The sequence below is a fragment of the Nannospalax galili genome, unplaced genomic scaffold, assembly GCF_000622305.1.
Source record: "Nannospalax galili isolate Female #2095 unplaced genomic scaffold, S.galili_v1.0 scaffold85, whole genome shotgun sequence".
NCBI lineage: Eukaryota > Metazoa > Chordata > Mammalia > Rodentia > Spalacidae > Nannospalax > Nannospalax galili.
In genome coordinates, this window is record NW_008358866.1 from 8,859,437 (window position 1) to 8,877,483 (window position 18,047).

The 18,047-nt window shown below is 37.9% G+C and overlaps 1 protein-coding gene across 3 annotated transcripts in view; it reads right to left on the reverse strand.

The window, feature by feature from the left end:
* Positions 1-1,429: 1,429 nt before the first annotated feature.
* Positions 1,430-18,047, reverse strand: part of Pex1 (peroxisomal biogenesis factor 1) — a 67,418-nt gene continuing 50,800 nt past the window's right edge. For 2 of the 3 annotated variants that reach the window (XM_029558352.1, XM_008822543.3), the window contains 9 exons: positions 16,893-17,027; positions 13,163-13,227; positions 10,811-10,953; positions 10,609-10,712; positions 9,647-9,823; positions 7,063-7,293; positions 5,242-5,439; positions 4,610-4,740; positions 1,430-2,016 (listed from right to left, as the gene is read on the reverse strand). In XM_029558352.1, the coding sequence (XP_029414212.1) occupies positions 1,932-2,016; positions 4,610-4,740; positions 5,242-5,439; positions 7,063-7,293; positions 9,647-9,823; positions 10,609-10,712; positions 10,811-10,953; positions 13,163-13,227; positions 16,893-17,027 (1,269 nt within the window). In that variant the 3' untranslated portion in view covers positions 1,430-1,931. The remainder of the gene's footprint in view (positions 2,017-4,609; positions 4,741-5,241; positions 5,440-7,062; positions 7,294-9,646; positions 9,824-10,608; positions 10,713-10,810; positions 10,954-13,162; positions 13,228-16,892; positions 17,028-18,047) is intronic. The other variant, XM_017795463.2, reaches the window with a different exon arrangement.

Here is an 18,047-nt window from a genome sequence, read left to right on the forward strand (position 1 = left end):
TCTTTTGGGGAACCAACTCTGTGAGGCTATGCTATCTTACCAGAAATAATCAGTTTAGTTTGGTTTAGTTTTTTTTTTTTTTTTGAGACAGTGTCTCTTATGTAGCTTCAGGTGGCCTCCTGTGTGGACCAGGCTGGCCTTAGTCTCACAGAGATCCGCCTGCCTCTACCTCTCAAGTTGTGTGCCACCACGCCCAGCTGGATACAGTACATAGGCTTTGAGCCAACTACAGCCCTAATACAAGGACTAGAGAACAGAAGTTCAAAGGAGGACCACACTCCTTTTACGAAACCTGAGGACAATTTAATTAGTGTTTAAAAGAAAAACTGCAGGGCACACAAGCTGTAAATTTCAGCAGCTGCCCAGAGGAGGGAGATGGAGAAAAGGAAGAGAGCCAAACTTTGAGTTAGTCTTGGAGGTACAGCAAGCAACCAGATGGCAGGGGAAGGGGCCTTAGAGAAACAGTGGGAAAGAGAAAAGTACCAAGAAAGCACACAGGCCATGGCCAACATCCAAAGAGACATGAGAGAAGAAAAGGAATAGGCACACGTTTTTGAGTCCAAACAGCCATAGGAACTACCACTTCTCAGTTTTATACATACTGAGTCACAAACTCTTTGTTCTGTTTTCTGATTTTGGCTTTTGCTGGTGTAGAATGATGACATTGAAGAAATCTTGAGTTGCTGCCACACAAAGTGGAAGAAAGAAAGCCTGGATGGCTCCTTGCAGACTCGGACGATAGTTAATGGACATTTAATGGATATTTGATGTCTACAATCTAAGATAGGAAGGTCTACCAATGGATTAGATGGAAAAGAAGGTTCCAGGCCATCCTACCTAGGAAAGTTCTCTAATCCACTGAGGCGATGGCTGATGTCAGAGGAACAAAAAGTAACAGATGGAATGGAGGAGTAAAAAGCAGCAGCTGGGCCTCGACAGGGATGTGCCTGAGTACCCGAAGTGCTGGCTTACACATTTGTTTGTGTGTTTTAATTTACTTTCTCCTTTTTCCTTTCCCATATCCAATTACTACATAGATATTAGAGGTATTATTTGTACTGATGGTGGCTGACTTTGCAAGTTAGTTCACAGATAAAGTTATACCACAATAAGAAGACAAGATAGTGGAGCTGGAGCTATGGCTGTGGTTAAAAGCACTAACTGCTCTTGCACAGGACTTGGGTTCGATTCCCAGCACCCACATGACAGCTAACAACCACCTGTAACTCCAGTTCTAGGGGATCCGACGCCCTCTTCTGACCTCCTCGGGCACTGAATGACACAGGTGTACTTATACACATGCAGGCAATACACTCATACACATAAAATAAAAACAATAAATAAAAAAATTTTTAAAAAGAAAAAATAGCAACATTCAGAGATCATGGAATTGGAGCTGGACCAGGAGTTTATCAGGCACTTTTGGTTGGAAGAATTATTAAATTTATTTGAATTGTATGTAAACTTCAGATGTTGTGATAAAAGATCAGAAGACAATAATACATTTTTTCCCAAACAGTCAATAAGTTGCAAAGCATACAATTTGCCAAATGCCAAAAAGACACTGAATATGCAACTGTGTATCCCAAGACATTTATTTAATTGTGTCCTCTACTATCTCTTCTCCAAAAGAAAAAAAAAAAAATGAGTTCTACCACTGGCCAAATCTCATCTCATTAATGATTTAATAGGAAATAAAATATATAATGTTATAAATATCCTCACTTATCCTGCAGTGATAATGTCAGATAATCCTGATCATTACATAATCACAGCATCTATCAAACTATAATTTTATAGATTAACCAAATTTATTAAATTAGAAAGAAGTTTACAGACACTATTTTTACTGTGACAAGTTAGGAACAAACCACCAGACCTAACAAAGAAAGAAAACAAACAAATATCCCTAGAAAAATGAGAAGTATATTTTATGCTAAAGTTACTTTCTGTCCAGGTCGAAAAACTGTTCCACTTTGATTTTTTCTCTTCTTTGGATTTTGAAAGTTTTCATACCTTAAAAAAGAGAAATGATATTTAATGAATAATATTTAATCATGACAAAAGACAATGCATTATTTTTTAAATTAATTAATTCTTGATTTAGTTTTATGTGTATGAGTGTCATGGTACATGTGTTCTACAGTGCCCAAGGAAGTCAGGAAAGGGTGTTGGATCTCCTGGAACTGGAGTTACGGATGGCTGTTAGCCACCATGTGGATGCTGGGACTTGAACCTGAGTCCTCTGCAAGAGCAGCTAGTGCTCTTAACCACTGAGCCATCTCTCTGTCCCCTGCTTTCAAAAATATTTTATTATTTTTATTTTATGTGTATGATTGTATTGCTTGCATGTATGTAAGTGAACCCGTGGCATGCCTGTGGAGGTTAGAAGAGGTCGTTGAATCCCCTGGAACTGGAGTTACTGACGGTTGTTAGCCACCATGAGGGTAAAGGGAACCAAATCCAGGTCCTCTGCAAGAGCAGTCAGTGCTCTTAAACTCTGAACCGTCTCTCCAGTCCTCACAATGCATTATATTTTATGAAGCAAAAAGGAAATAACATTAGGAAATATTGTAACAGAAATTAAACAGTTATTAGAAAAAGGAAGGGAATGAGGAAACAAGTTAGAAAGGGAAGAACACAAACAGCAATGAATATGAAAACTACAACCTTTACGGCTCTATTCAAAGAAAGGAAATTACTAAAGAAGACAAAATTGTTCTGCAATCAAATTGGCCAGTGTGCGACACTCAGGTTTGTGGCAAGATAACTGGCACTCTTAAGCTCTGTCACTGAAACACTCCTTCTAGCAATTTGGCAGTACATTTTGAAAGCCTTAAAAAATGTACATACTCTGTGATGCAACAATTCTGCCTTTATCCTGGTGAAATAATTACAGGTGTTCAAACATTCAGCTGTAAGAACGTCTGTCACCACACTGCGTCTGTAACAGCAGTGAAACCCTGGAAGCAGATTAAATGTCAAAAACTGACACTGAAAACTGCCAAGTAGCCTAAGATGTATGGATGGCTCAGAGGCATCAACTACCTAGCAGCATGTGTAGAGAACTCTTATTTACTTTTATTTTATATATATGAGTGTATTGCCTACATGTAAGTGCACCATGTGTCATGCAATGCCCTTGGAGGTCAGAAGAGGGCATTGGATCCCCTGGAACTGGAGTTATAGATGGTTGTTAGCCACCATGTGGGTGCTGGGAACTGAACCTGGGTCTTCTGCAAGAGCGGTGAGCACTCTTAATCACTAAACCATCTCTCCAGCCCCAATATTTATTTTTTAAGATTTACTTATCTATCTATCTATCTATCTATCTATCTATCTATCTATCTATCTATCTATCAATCAACTATATGAGTGTTTTGCCTATATGTATGTTTGTGCACAATGTACATGCCTGGTGCCCAGAGAGGCCAGAAAAGCTTTGATCTGGAGTTATAGATAGTTGTGAGCCCTCATGTGTGTACTGGGAACCGAACCTGGGTCCTCTATAAGAGTAGAAGTCAAGTCACCTCTCCATTTGAAGTATTTATTCTTGAGAGAGGCCAGGGATAAATATTTCTTGAATTATGTTGAATCACTGTCATGGAATGGCTGCCAGTCTATGGCTCTGAGCTCATAGGAAGGTACTATACAATTACAAGAGGTCTATAAATCCTAATGTGCAGTAAACAATCTACAAATGAAAAAACTTCAATGTAAATGTTGAGATTTTAAAAATATAAATTATTTAAGGGTCTGGAGAAATGGCTCAACGGTTAAGAGCGCTGACTGCTCTTGCAGAGGACCCGGGTTCGATTCTTAGCACCCACATGGTAGCTACAAACTGTCCTTAACTCTAGTTCCAGGGCAATCTGAAGCCCTCTTCTGACCTCCGTAGCATTGCACAGCACGGGTACACTCACATACATGCAAGCAATACACTCATAAAAAAATAAAAATAATAAAAAAATAAAAAAATAAAAAATATATAAATTTAAAAAGCAAAACATATAGTTTTTATAAATCTTATAAATGACATAACTAATCATTTAAACCTTTATATATTTTCCTTTTTATTCAGTTTCTAAAATTAGCTCACTATAATCAAATGAATCAGTTAAATGAAAATCTAATTAAATACATAGTGCTATTGAGGGAGAGGACAGTGCTGGGGATGAAACACAGGGCCTCATGTATATTAGAAAAGTGCTCTATTGCTGAGTTATAATTGCAGCCCAACTACATACACTTATAAATAAATTTTGGAATTAGCTTTTGAATTTTTTAAAAATTTTAGTTATTTTTATTTTATGTATATGCATGTATTGCCTGCATGTAGGTAAATGCACCCGTGTTGTGCAATGCCCAAAGAGGACAGAAGAGGCTGTTGGATCCCCTGGAACTGGAGTTATGGACAGTTGTTAGCTGCCATGTGGGTGCTGGGATTTGAACCCGGGTCTTCTGTAAGAACAACCAGTGTTCTTAACCGCTGAGCCATCTCTCCAGCCCCTTGAATTATTTTTAAATTTAAACACAAACCTTAAAAGTTTAAGTAAATAATGATGTCACTATAATAATGGCTACTTCCATATTGGAATCTGGCACTTACAGCTCAACAAAATTCTTCCAGTCATCTTCACTAATGGACGGTCTTGTGTGACTAAGCGCAGTCATTAAATGTGACTGAGTAATAGCAAGACTGGTTTTGACTGGTCCTGGCTGGTTAAGGGATTCATCTTCCTTAAATAAAAAAAAAAAAACAAAGTAAGAAGATGTTAGTTTAGGAATATGATGAGTAAAGTGGCGGTCTCAACGTCATTTCTTCATGTCAGTTTTTTTTGTTTTGTTTTTTGGGTTTTTTTTGTTTTGTTTTTTTTTTTCTGTCTTTTTGAGACTGTGTCTCCCTGTAGTCCCAGCTGACCTGAACTCACTATATAGGCCAGGCTGGCCTTGAACTCAGAGATCCACTTGCCTCTGCCTCCCGAGTGCTGGGATTAAAGGGGTGCGCTACCACACCCGGCTTCATGTCAGGTTTTTTTTTTTTTTTCCAGGTAAGCATATACTGTCTTATAAGACAATCACAAAGCAAGAAGGTACATTTGACTTAGTCATTGTGTTTCAATACCCCATTGTGTTTCAATATTTGTAAATATAGTTAAAACTCAAATAAATACATATCAAAAAAGGAAAAACAACTTTTAAAAAGTTTTAACAGACTTAAGGAGAGGGAAAAAGCCATACTCCACTTTGGCTCCGGTATCTGCCTTTGATAATACTGATCTCTGCCCTCAGCTGATCTCTCTGTTCTTGTGTAAGGTCTTGGTAGCCGTCTTGGGAAGAGGTCCTGAATACGGGAGGTTGTGAAAGCAATGCATCTTTCCCTGGAGGCACAGGCAAATCCTGAGTCATGGAGCTTGGTGCAGAGAGACACTGCGAGCTCTGCATGTTGGGTACAGTAATGGGTGATCGAAGAAAGAAGATCGAGGGGAGAAAGAGAGAGGACCATGTTTATTAAATATAAAAATGAAAACTTTTTTTCCCTTTTAAAATTTATTGTTGAGAACTTCATGCATGTATATAGTGTTTTGATCAAATTCACTGCTTACTCCCTCTCCTCCAGCTCCTCCCTCAACTCCCCATCACTTTCCCCTCGCAACTTCATGAACTCTTTTTCAACCTACTGAGTCCACTTAGTGCTGTAGTATGTGCATAAGGCCATCTACTGAAGCATGGATGGCCTATCAGGGATCACATCCCTAAAGTAATAGCCTTAATTTATATAAGTATATTTTTATTTGCTAAAATTAAGCAAGTTTAAAAGATGCTGGTATTCTACAAACCAAGGCGTATCTATGGTGTAGGGCCACCAGAGTGAAAACTGCCATAACATATTTTAACATTTCATTACTTAAATCCATCACTCCAATGGCCAAGGACAGGCTCTTGGAGAGCCTTACTCTTAGCATTTTGTGTGTATTGTATGCGTGCCTCTGTAGGAGGGTGTGCACGTGTGGGGAGGCCAGAGGTCAATGTTGAGTAGCTTCAATTGTTGTCCATCTTATTTTTTGAGAGAGTCTTTCTCTGAATCTGGAACTCTGATTTGGCTAGGCTGGCTTGCCCAGCAAACCCCAGTGATCTTCCTGTCTCTGCCTCCCTGAATTGAGATTAGAGGTATGTGCCACCACACCCCAGTTTTTAGGTGGTTGCTCTTGATCCAAACTCAGGTCTTCAGGCTTATGCAGCAAGAGCTTTACTGACTGAGTCATCTTCCTAGCTCCCTTTACTCTTAGTGTGTAGTAAATAGGCTAAAGTTCTGGGCCATTTCAAGACAGAAGTTAAAAAATAGTAAACAGAATTCCAGAATTAAAACAGTATCTTACTTCTTAGGAATAAAAGTGGGTATTTTTATATTTTTAAAAACACATACAAAAAGGAAACTATGCATGTAAAAATGCTATGGGTATCAAGAAAGTAATAGTGAGTCACTATTAATTTTGGGTGACATATGTTGAATGCTATTTTAATTAAGTAGGAAAACAATAATATTGCCCACATTTAATCTAAACATTTTCCTTATTCATACTTTTTATTACTACTTTTCTATTTACTATAAAAAGAATCACAAATAAATTTTCTGAATTGTGGATTATTTAAATCTTATATTTAAACAAATTTTAAATTTATCCACAATCCAAAAAAAAAAATTTCACCAATTTTTATTATCAGGAATTTTCAATATTATTGCATTAAATTTCCCATTATCTTGAACTACTTTCTGACAATAAAGTTTACATTTGCTGTATGATAGATCTGCTCAGTAAAAACCTATCAGAAACACACCTGAGAAATGACAAGGAGTCTTTGAATCCCCTTGTTCCCAGCCCTGTTTTAAAGTTCTCACAAGGAATAAAAATGACTAATTAGCACCAATTAAGAAAAATAAGAGTAATTATACAGGGGAACCAACCAACCAAAAACTATGTGAGGCTGGTTAGGAGATAATCATGTCTTAATGTACATCTTTATATAGCTGAACCACACAATGATTAATGCACAAGATACCAAATCAGACGAGGTTCCATTTCCAAGCTCTGATTCATATGAGCTTCCAAAGTAGAGCCGGTACATATTGAACTTTGATTCATCTGGGAGGATCTCAGACATCTCTAGAGAAACAAGGGACTGATCTAAGCCATACTCTCCATCCCCAGCTGAGTCATCAGAGCCACTACTGTGGTTTAGAAAGACCATTGATGAAAGACTTAGGTCACTGTCAGAGCTGGAGCCTCCATCCTAAATCACACACAAAGAGAGAGTCAGTAGTAAGACTTAAATAATCCACAGTTCAGAAATAATTAACAACACAGACATCATTCCAAGAGCAACACAAGGAGGCTTGCACTTTTCAACAAGCTCTGAGATACACAATAAAAAAATTCTTTTTTGAGACAGGACTCTTATAGCCCAGGCTGGTCTCAAACTTGCTACGTAGCCTAGGATGACCTTCAACTTCTGATCCTTGGGATTACAGGCATGCACCTCTACTTCTAGTTTATGGAGGTGCTAGGGATGAATCCAGGACTTTGTGCTGCTAGATAAGCACTCTCCCAGCTGAGCTACATCCCAGCCCTACGCAATAAAAATTTAACTGTTTCAGTAAGGAAAGGTGAGATGATGTATAGAGATAACTATCAACTATCCCAACAATTTTGTAATAAAACTAGGACTCGGACCTCTAGGTTTTATTTTTCCATTTCTGCCTTTTAACACTCATATTTTACTACTACAGAATGATTTATATCAAATATGTTATAGAATACATATATATATGGATACAGAGAGTAAAGCACTCTATCATATGAAAAGAGGATTAAAGAAAAACCTTTGGGGCTGGGAATGTAGGTCAGTGAAGAGAGTTTGCCTAGCATGTGTTGGGTCCTGCATTCAATCAAATAATAAAAATTAAGGCAAAACAAAAACTCACTTCAATAGCTTGTAAGCCTTGGGGGCTAGGGAGACGGCACAGTTAGGCAAGTGCTTTACAAGCATGAGGACCTGAATTCGATCCCCAGAACCCAAATAAAAAAGCTGGGTGTGATGATACATGCTTGTAATGATCCCAGGACTCAGAAGGAGAGACAGGCAGATCCCAGGGCCTGGCCAGACAGCCTCACCTACTTGCCAACTTCCAGGTCAGTGAGAGACCATGTTTCAAAATAATAAAAATAAAATTAAAAAAGAGGTGGATGGTGCTTGAGGAATGACACACAAAGTTGACATCTGGCTTCTACATGCACAGCTGCACATGTACTTACTTGCATGTGCACCCACACAAACACACAAACACACACACACACACACACAAACACACACACACACACACAACCTGGTTTGTCTGATGTAAGAACTTTAGGAATGGGGCTAGAAAGATGGCTCAGTGGTTAACAGCATGTACTGCTCTTGCAGAAAAACTGATTTGGGTTTCTGAGACACACCGCAGGTGGCCCACAACTGTTTGTAACTCTATCTCCAGTTCCAGAGCATCCAACACACTCCTCTGGCCTCCGTGAGCAACTGCACTCATGTGCACATACTCTCACACATGAATGCCTACACAAAATTTAAAACGAAATAATAAAGCTGGGCATAGTGGCGTACACTTTTAATCCCAGAGGAAGCAGAGGCAGGTGGATTTCTGTGAGATCAAGGGCAGCCTGGTCTATATAGTGAGTTCTAGGCCAGCTGGGGCTACAGGGAGACTCTGCCTCAAAAAACCAAAAAACAACAATAACAACAAAACAAAACAAATTTTAAAAAACCTGTTAGGACCTGTAAAAATCTCCAAAACAATGAGGGAGAAATATATAGAAAACGTCATAGAAAATACAGGTAAAGCCTATAATGTAGTAAATTATCTACTGCAATAATTAAAGCAAAATATCATCCTTTGAGAAAAAGGCTCATTCTAGGGCTGGGATACAGAAAATACAAGGTAAACAAAGAAGATCTTGCATCAGGAAGGAAGTGAATGGTAAGAGTCCATGTGTCATTCAAGAGAGACTGCTGCTGGCTGACACAATTTGATCTTTAAAATAAGTTACAATTGTAATTATTTTTTAAAAAATTAAACTGTATATCCAGGATGTACCATGCAAGCCAATCTAATTAATCCTTTTTAAATACAAAAAAGTTAAACTAAAAAAACTAAAAACAGGTGTGGTGGTGAACCCCTTTAATCCCAGCACTTGGGAAGACGAGGCAGGTGGATCTCTGTGAGTTCAAGGCCAGCCTGGTTTACATAGTGAATTCCAGGCCAGCTGGGGCTACAGGGTGACCCTGTCTCAAAAAAGCTGAAAAAAACCTAAAAACCTTAACTATTTTTTTATTTATGCAAATTTGTGATATCCCAATTTATTCCAGTATCAAATATTTTTGCTAATATTAAAGGAATGTTAGAGAAACAAACAACGAATTCTTCATAACTAAAATTCTCCGTAAAACTCACATTCCAATTGCAGAATGTTTAACTATAAGTAAATTTAAATTTATACATAGTTTACCAAAGTTGTGAGAAATTGTATTTTTCAAGGTTGAAACTTGACATTAGGCTTCTTTCCTTACTGAACAAAGGCCCCACATAACTTACATGGAGTCCACTGGACAGCAGCCTTCCGTGTAAGGCCTCCAACTGGGCATTATATAGCAGAGCTTTCAGATCCGCTCCAGTGAAGGAGTCCGTTACCGATGCCACATGCTGAAGGTCTACATCATCTGCCAGAGGCAGAGGGTCGCTGAGAACATTTAAGATTTCAAGTCGTGACACCTGAAGGAGGAAAAACTAATTGATTAAAGACATAAAAAAAATTAAGTACATTATCTTAAACTGTATATCTTAAGATTTTTTTTCACAAATTCACTTTACATATCAAACAAGCTTTATAAGCACTTTGAAAAATGTACAAGAAGTATACTATCTTTTTTGGAAATTCTTCCCTAAAAGGTGACACAGGAGGGAAAATGAATGGAAATTACCATTTTTAACTATTCAGTGTAAATAATTTCTTATTCATACTGTGTTTATTTTCTAGATTTGGGCAAGTGTGCCAACAAAGGGAAATTAGTGTAACTTAAGAAACAACCACAGGACATCTATGCTTTGGCCATTTGGCTCCCTTTTCTTTCATTCATTTATTACTAATTTTTAGACTTGAGAGCAAGTTGACACAGGACTAAGACAGTTGAAAATCCCATCTCTGTAAAACTGGATCACATGCTTACTGGTCCTTCACACTTGATCCTAGATCAGTTTCTTGACAGGATATGAGATGTGTGATCTTTGAATAGAAAGAATGTGTTCAAGTAATACATTTAGGGTTCCTTGATTTCTTTTCCCTATTGGCCAATCCAGACTTTCCTGGAACAAGACTGTGTTAAAGAGGTATGGCACCCTATCTGGGATCTTTTAATGCTTTAAGCAAGTAGTGGCCCCAAGGCTTTGCTGAGGAAGCTGTCTTCTTAGGACAATTGCTATTACCTGACAGAAGTAAAATTCAAAAGCAAAGACTTTAGCATTCGTTGGGTTTTGGATTCTAAATATGGAATCATCACCTGATCAGGAGGAGGACAGTATACACATTTATCTAGTCGGCCAGGCCTAAGCAGCGCAGGGTCAATCAAGTCAGGGCGACTAGTAGCAGCCAATACATAGACACCTGAGGAGGGAAGAATACTTTTTAAGTGAACAGATGATAACTAAAAAAAAAAAATATATATATATATACAGTATGTTTTAGTATCCATAGTACTTTACCTTGTAAGCCTTCTACCCCATCTAACTGAGTCAACAACTGGTTAACTACTCGGTCTGTAACTCCTGTGTTGTCATGACCTCTTCGAGGAGCGATGGATTCAAACTCATCAAAGAAAAGGATGCAGGGCTTTGCAGCCTGTGCTCTGGAGAAAACAAACAATTTTTTAGGCTTTTTTTTTGTTTGTTTTCTGGGTTAAATTTTTTATGTATTTTTATTTTATGTGTATGACTGTTTTGCCAGTATTTATATGCACCACATGTGTGCAATGCCCACAGAGGCCAGAAGAGGACATCAGATCCCCTAGAAGTGAAGTTAATGACCACTGTTAGCTGCTATGGGCATGGTGGGAACCAAACTCAGGTCTTCTAGAAGAGCAGACAGTGCTCTTAACTGCTGAGCCATCTCTCTCACCCTGAAAACAAACATTTTCTATTTGACCAGGGCTTCAGAGTTTGCAAACTAATTTCATGTATATATAAATACATGTAACATGTACTATAATATATAATGTATATGTATGTACATTTATTTTAATTTTCACAACCAATCCTTAAAGAAAGCAAGTTACATGGCAGCTAACAACTGTCTGTAACTCCAGTCCCAGGGGATCCGACAGCCTCTTTTGACCTCTGCGGGCATTTGCACAACACGGGTGCACTTACCTACATGCAGGCAATATATGCATACACATAAAATAAAAATAATAAATATAAAATTTTTTTTAAAAAAGAAAGCAAGTTGCATGCAATTATCCTTGTTTTAGTAAACAGACTTTTTTGTTGTTCTCAGCACTTTTTTTATTGTAATATTTGTATTAATTCTTTGAGAACTTCATACATGCATACCAGGTATTTTGATCATATTCACTTTCCACTCCTCCCTCTACCTTCTCTGGGATATACTCCCTTCTTAATTGAGTCTTGAGAACTAAAAGTATTTGCTTAGAGATTCATGCTTCTGATAAATCAGAGATTACAACCCAAACCTTAGTCAATAGGTGAATCATCCCTTTTACTCTTATTACAGGTGGCCATTTTCACAAGTGCTTATCAGCTGCCTTTACTTCTGGGAAATACCTGTTTATTTCTTTGGCCCATTCAAAAGCTTATTATTTTTGCATTGCTTTATAAGAGCCCTCTGAAAAATATACTCTAGTTATTTGTTTTTTCTAAATTGAGGTCTTTAAGTGGGTTTAAAAAGAATGCACATTCTATCCAGCTGTTGGGAGTGTACTCTAAATGCTCTTATCAGATCAATCTTGTTGACTAGACTGTTCAATTGTCTGGACTTCTGGACATTCTTTGTTTCAATTCAACAGTCACTGGAAGCTGTGCTAAAATCTACTATAAAAGTGGGTTTGCCAGTTTTTCATTGTAGTGCTACCAATTTTTGCCTTACACATTTTGAAGTTATATTATTAGATACAAAAATATTTAGAATTATAATATCATTGTTAGTTTAACCTTTTGTCAATATGTAGTGATGCACTTTAATAATATCCCCTTTTTTGTAATTCTCTATTCCTTAAATTACATAGAAGATAAATGTTTACCTAATTATGTATTTCAAATTATATGCACATACTATGTACATTCTCTCTCTCTCTCTCTCTCTTTTTTTTTTTTTTCAGTCTTTTTGAGACAGGGTCTCCCTGTAGCACCAGCTGTCCTGGAACTCACTATGTAGACCAGGCTGGCCTTGAACTCACAGAGATCTGCCTGCCTCTGCTTCCTGAGTGCTGGAATTAAAGGCACATTCTCTCTTTTTTGTCTTTTTGAGACAGGGTCTCCTTGTAGCCACAGCTGTCCTGGAACTCACTATGTAGACCAGGCTGGCCTCGAACTCACAAACATCCACCTGCCTCTGCCTCCCAAGTGCTGGGATTAAAGGCGTGAGCCACCATGCCTGGTAAGGATGGAATTTTAAATAACAACAATAATAATAAATCTTTTGTGGGGTGGTGTACACCTATAATCCCAGCAATTAGGGGATGAGGCAGAAAGATCATGAGTTCATGACCAGTCTGTGCTATATAGGAAGATTTTTCTCAAAAAAAATAAATAAATAAAAGCCTAATCTGATCTTTTCTTTAATAAGTACTTATGATTCTAGTTCCAGGAATATTTCTATTTTAAATAATCATCTCAAAAATTTAATTATCTCCAAAGTTAAGATTGAAAATGGTATATTTTTAAATAGTACTTAATGAAATAGAATCTTGTCCTTTGGTTTGTTAATAATTCACATAAACCACAAGTTTCAAACATTATTTCTTCAGAACACAAGGCCAAAAGCATGATTAATAAAAAATAATGGAATCAGTTACTTAAAAATATTCATTAAGAACAAACCTGACAAAAATATCCCGAACAGCTTGTTCACTTGCTCCAATATATTTGCTCAGTAACTCTGGTCCCTAGAGGTAAAATAAAATTAGAGTTGAGATGAAATTAATTAAAAACAAAATATAGCTTTGGGTTTTGATCTAGTCTAAATGACTTGTGGAACTTTTACAATAGGATTGAATGGATGTCACAAGTAGATTTTTAAAATTAGTGTATGCTGGATTAAGTAATAGACCACAGGCTATCGAGATGGCTCAGCAGTTAAGAGCACTGACTGTTCTTACAGAGGACCAGGATTCAATTCCCAGCACCCACATGGTGGCTAACAATCAACCATAACTCCAGTTCCAGGGGATCCGATGCCATATTCTGACTTCCTCAGGCATTGCATGACACAGGTGCGCTTACACACATTTAGGATATACACTTATACCCATAAAAAATAGAAAGAAAGAAAGAAAGAAAGAAAGAAAGAAAGAAAGAAAGAAAGAAAGAAAGAAAGAATGAATTTAAAGTAATAGACCAAGAGTTCCTACCCCTGGTTTTCCTCTGCCTAGAACCCTTGTCTCCAAGTATTCTTGTGGCTTGATTTCCTTTATATCTTTGTCAAAATGTCCCTTTTTGAGAAGCCTGCCCAGACAACACCATGTGGACCCATCACCACACTTTTGCTACACTTATTACCACCTGGCAGTATATTTTATATTGCATGTGTCTGTTTAATGTTTCTTTCCACAACGAGAATGTAAACTCCAAAAAACAAAGTTCTGCTAGCTGCTAGATTGCTTGTGCCAAAACATTAGAGCCTCACACATGAGTACCAAATAATCATTTGTTTAGTGAAATACTGAATGGTTCAAAGGGACAAACTCATCTTTCTCAAATCTTTGGAGACCCCCACAAACTTTACAGAGACACAATTTACGTTGGCATTTTAATGACTGAAACCAATTTATTTGAAGTAAAAAATAAAACTACCTTTCCTAAAAGTCAACTGACAAAAAAAAAAAAAAACTTTCAAAGCAAACCTTACTAGATAAAGTAAAATTGATATAGTCTTTCCTTAAATTAGGACCTCTTTTAAAACTTAGTGGGTCCTAAAATGATGTCCAGTTTAAAAATAACACTTTGTGCCAGAGATCTCCCTAATGGAACAATCAGTATACACAAGCACTAATTAAAAACATAATGTACAGAAGCAGAATGTAGGCTGGAGAGATGGTCCAATGGTTAAGAGTTCTGTTGCTCTCCCATAGGACCAAGTTCAGCTCCCAGCACCCACACTGGTTAGCTCACAACCACCTGAAACTCCAACTCCAAGGAATCTGACAGCCTCTTCTGCCTTCTATGGGCACACAGATACACAGACACACACATACATATTCTTTAAAGAAAGCAGCATGCCTACATTCTAGTAAAAGTATAGAAAGAACATGATTGTGGTTGTCTTGGAAGCCAGAAAAAGGCAGGCAGGAATATTAAAGGTTCAATCTCTCCATCACTGACTGCCAGGATGTCAGTTTACTCAGCAAAAAAAAAAAAAAAAAATCATGATAAAAGATGGTAGGTAAAACCCAGTTACCAATTACTGAGCTGGATTTCAGATTCAGTTTTGAGTAACCAACAATATGATACCATTGCTTTAGAATCAAATCATTCTTTGGTAACTAATAATGCTGAAGTGTTGAAGCTGTAACTAATACTTCACCCCAGAATAAGATGATTATGACCCAAATGATCTGCCAACCTGCCCCTTAATTATCATACTTCTTTAAAAACTTATTTCTTTTTTAATTTATGTGTATGAGTATATTGCCTGCATGAAGGTAGGTGCACCTATGTAGTGCAATAAGGTCAGAAGAGGGCTTTGCATTCCCCTAGAACTAAAATTACAGAGGGTTGTTAGTTGCCATGTGGGTACTGGAAATTGAATCTGGGTCCTCTGCAAGAGCAGTCAGTGCTCTCAACTGCTGAGCCATCTCTCTAATCTCTCACACTTCTTTATACCTTCAAAACACTTGTGTGGCACTAGCTAGGTTAAAATGCAAGTTAAAGAACCACAACCAACCTCTCATCTCAGTGGGTCCTTCTTCCTAAGCAATTTGTTTTTATCTACTTTCAGTGCATGATGATCTGCCTTAAACAAGAGCATGATGCTAGATAGGCCGACCAGGCTCCAGTGGATGAACTCACACTGACAGAAATCTGGGTACACAAACTTGACTCAGTTGGCCTTAACATGTATGACAGAATAAACTGGGTGTAGTAGTACATACCTTTAGTCCCAGCACTCAGGAGGCAGAGGCAAGCAGATCTCTGTGAGTTCAAGGCCAGCCTGGTCTACACAGGAAGTTCCAGGCCAGCTGGGGCTACAGGAAAACCTGTCTCCAAAAAGATAAAAGCAAAACAAACCTCCCCCCCAACAAAACCCATAGATGACAAAATGCATGAAATTCAGTGGGCAGGCTATGGGTGGGGGGGTGTAGGTAGGGGAGGGGGTCTAAATATGATTAAGATGTATTGTATGAAATGCACAAAAATTCAATGAAAATATATATTGAAAGAAAAGGGCATTCAAGAGAAAGAGACAGTCCAGTACTCAGTTTCTTAGAGCTTTAAACTAGTTAATGCACCACTCTCCCCTTCTGGCTTTTCAAATACGAGATTAGCTCACAATAAAGAAATGTAATTGGAGCCACAGGCCTTTGATCTCAGCATGTGGGAGGCAGACACAAGTTGACCTCTGTAATATCAAGTCCAGCCTGGTCTACAAAGTGAGTTCCAGGTCATCTGGGGCTATAGGGAGAGCCTGTCTCAAAAAATAAAACGAAACAAAACAAAACAAAACAAACGAACCAAAGACACATAATTGGATTTGGAAGGACATAGAGAACTAGGAACTCTCATTCACCATTGGTGGTGGATGTAAAACTGCATAGCTGTTATAAAAAAAAAGTGTTGTGGGTTCTTAAGAAGCTAGGAATTACCCTAAGATATAATAATTCTACTCTCCATTACATAGCAAGAGAAAGGAAAACCTATGTCTATGCAAACATTTACACATGAATGTTCATAACAACACATGAATATTCATATTGTAGAGACCTAATGGTAAAGACCAATGAGTTGGCTCAGTGGGTAAAGGCACCTACTGCCACACCTGGCCACCTGAGTTCAATCCCTGGAACCCACATTGTAGGACAGAACCAACTCTGACCTCCACACATGCACTATGGCATATGAGCATGCTCACGCACATAAATACACACACACACACACACACACACACACATACACACAATGTTAAAATACATATATTAACAGCCTAATGGTAGAAACAACCCAAATGTTTGCCAGTGATAACAAATGGCTAGGCAAACTATGGTATAGGTATACAACAGAACACAATTCAGTCGCAAAAAGGAGTAAGGTATTGGCACACGTGGCAACTTGAATAAAGCACAAAAACATTATGTCAAAGAAGCTAGACACAAAAGGTCACATATTGTCTGGTTTCTTGAATTTGAAATATTAGGAACAGGCAGATCCACAGACACAGAAGTAAGAATAAAGACTGCTATGGAACTGATAGAAGAGGAAGCAGTTTGAAATAGCTTTGAAAGCAGAGGGAGGTGGTGGTCACACAACTTTGTGAATGCGAAGTGTGCCAATGAACCATCCACTTTGAAGCAGCTGTTATATAAAGGACAAAAGAAGAAGGCAAGTGAGCACCTACCTTGATACTGATAAAGTTCATTCCACTCTCTCTCGCAACTACCCCGGCTAGTAAAGTTTTTCCTGTTCCAGGAGGACCATATAACAATATTCCAGTTCTCTGTCGTATGGGCAAGTTAGCAAATAATTCTGGGTACTGAAAAATATTCAAAGTATGACAAAGAGAGCAAGTCTAAACAGAAATACCCACAGCAGCTGAAGACAAACATAGAAAGAGCATTTGGATGGTAATAACGGTCACCTCCTGTTATTAATAACAGCACAACAGAAAATAAAATTCCTACTGGAAATGATAAATGAAATAAAGGAATTAATCATAGATTTTCTGATCAGGCCATGGAATATATTCTATATAGAACATATGTAACTGCACCAGAACTTCTTTCCACTTTTCCTAACTTTTTTAAAATTTCATTTTGTTTTATTTTAGGGGAGTACTAGAGACTGTAAGGCCCTTGATCATGCAAGGCAAGCATACTACCACTGAGCTATATCACTAAACCACTTTTTTTCCTAAGTGTTATAAAATTACTACCTTAAAAAAACAAAAAGAAAAAAAACAGAGAGACCCAATTTTCCAGCAAGTATACTACCAGTCATATGGTCTATAAACCATAGGGTTAAATTATGATAGCTTTGCGTACATTCAAATGCTGAGTCAAAGAAATAACAGAGAAGCATGTGTAATAGTTATAGAGAGTAAAATCTTCCAAGAGTCTCTCAACTAAACAAATACCATCTTTCAATTACCTTCTAAATAACCAACTGCCTAGAGAGCAAAACCCTTTCTGATGTGAGACAAACATCAGTTACTATCAGCAGCATCCAGACCTCCTCCAGGCATGTATTTTGTTTCATCTGTTAACAAAATACCAACCTTGCTTCTACTGCCATTTTAAATCTCAGAGGCCTACAAGTCAGCAGTTAAGCACCCAGTTTCCACATATTTGAATAACAATGCCTGGTGCTCAAACTCAATATTTGGGGTCATGAAGTTGCTAGCTAGTCATCCTGTGCCCACATCCTCTCCCACAGGCTTTAATCTATGGTCCTCTGCTATATTCAACATACCCCAGGGCCCTGACAACAACTGTCCTAGTTTATTTCTCCACTGCTGTAACAAAACACTCTGACCAGTACCAACTTAGGGGGGAAA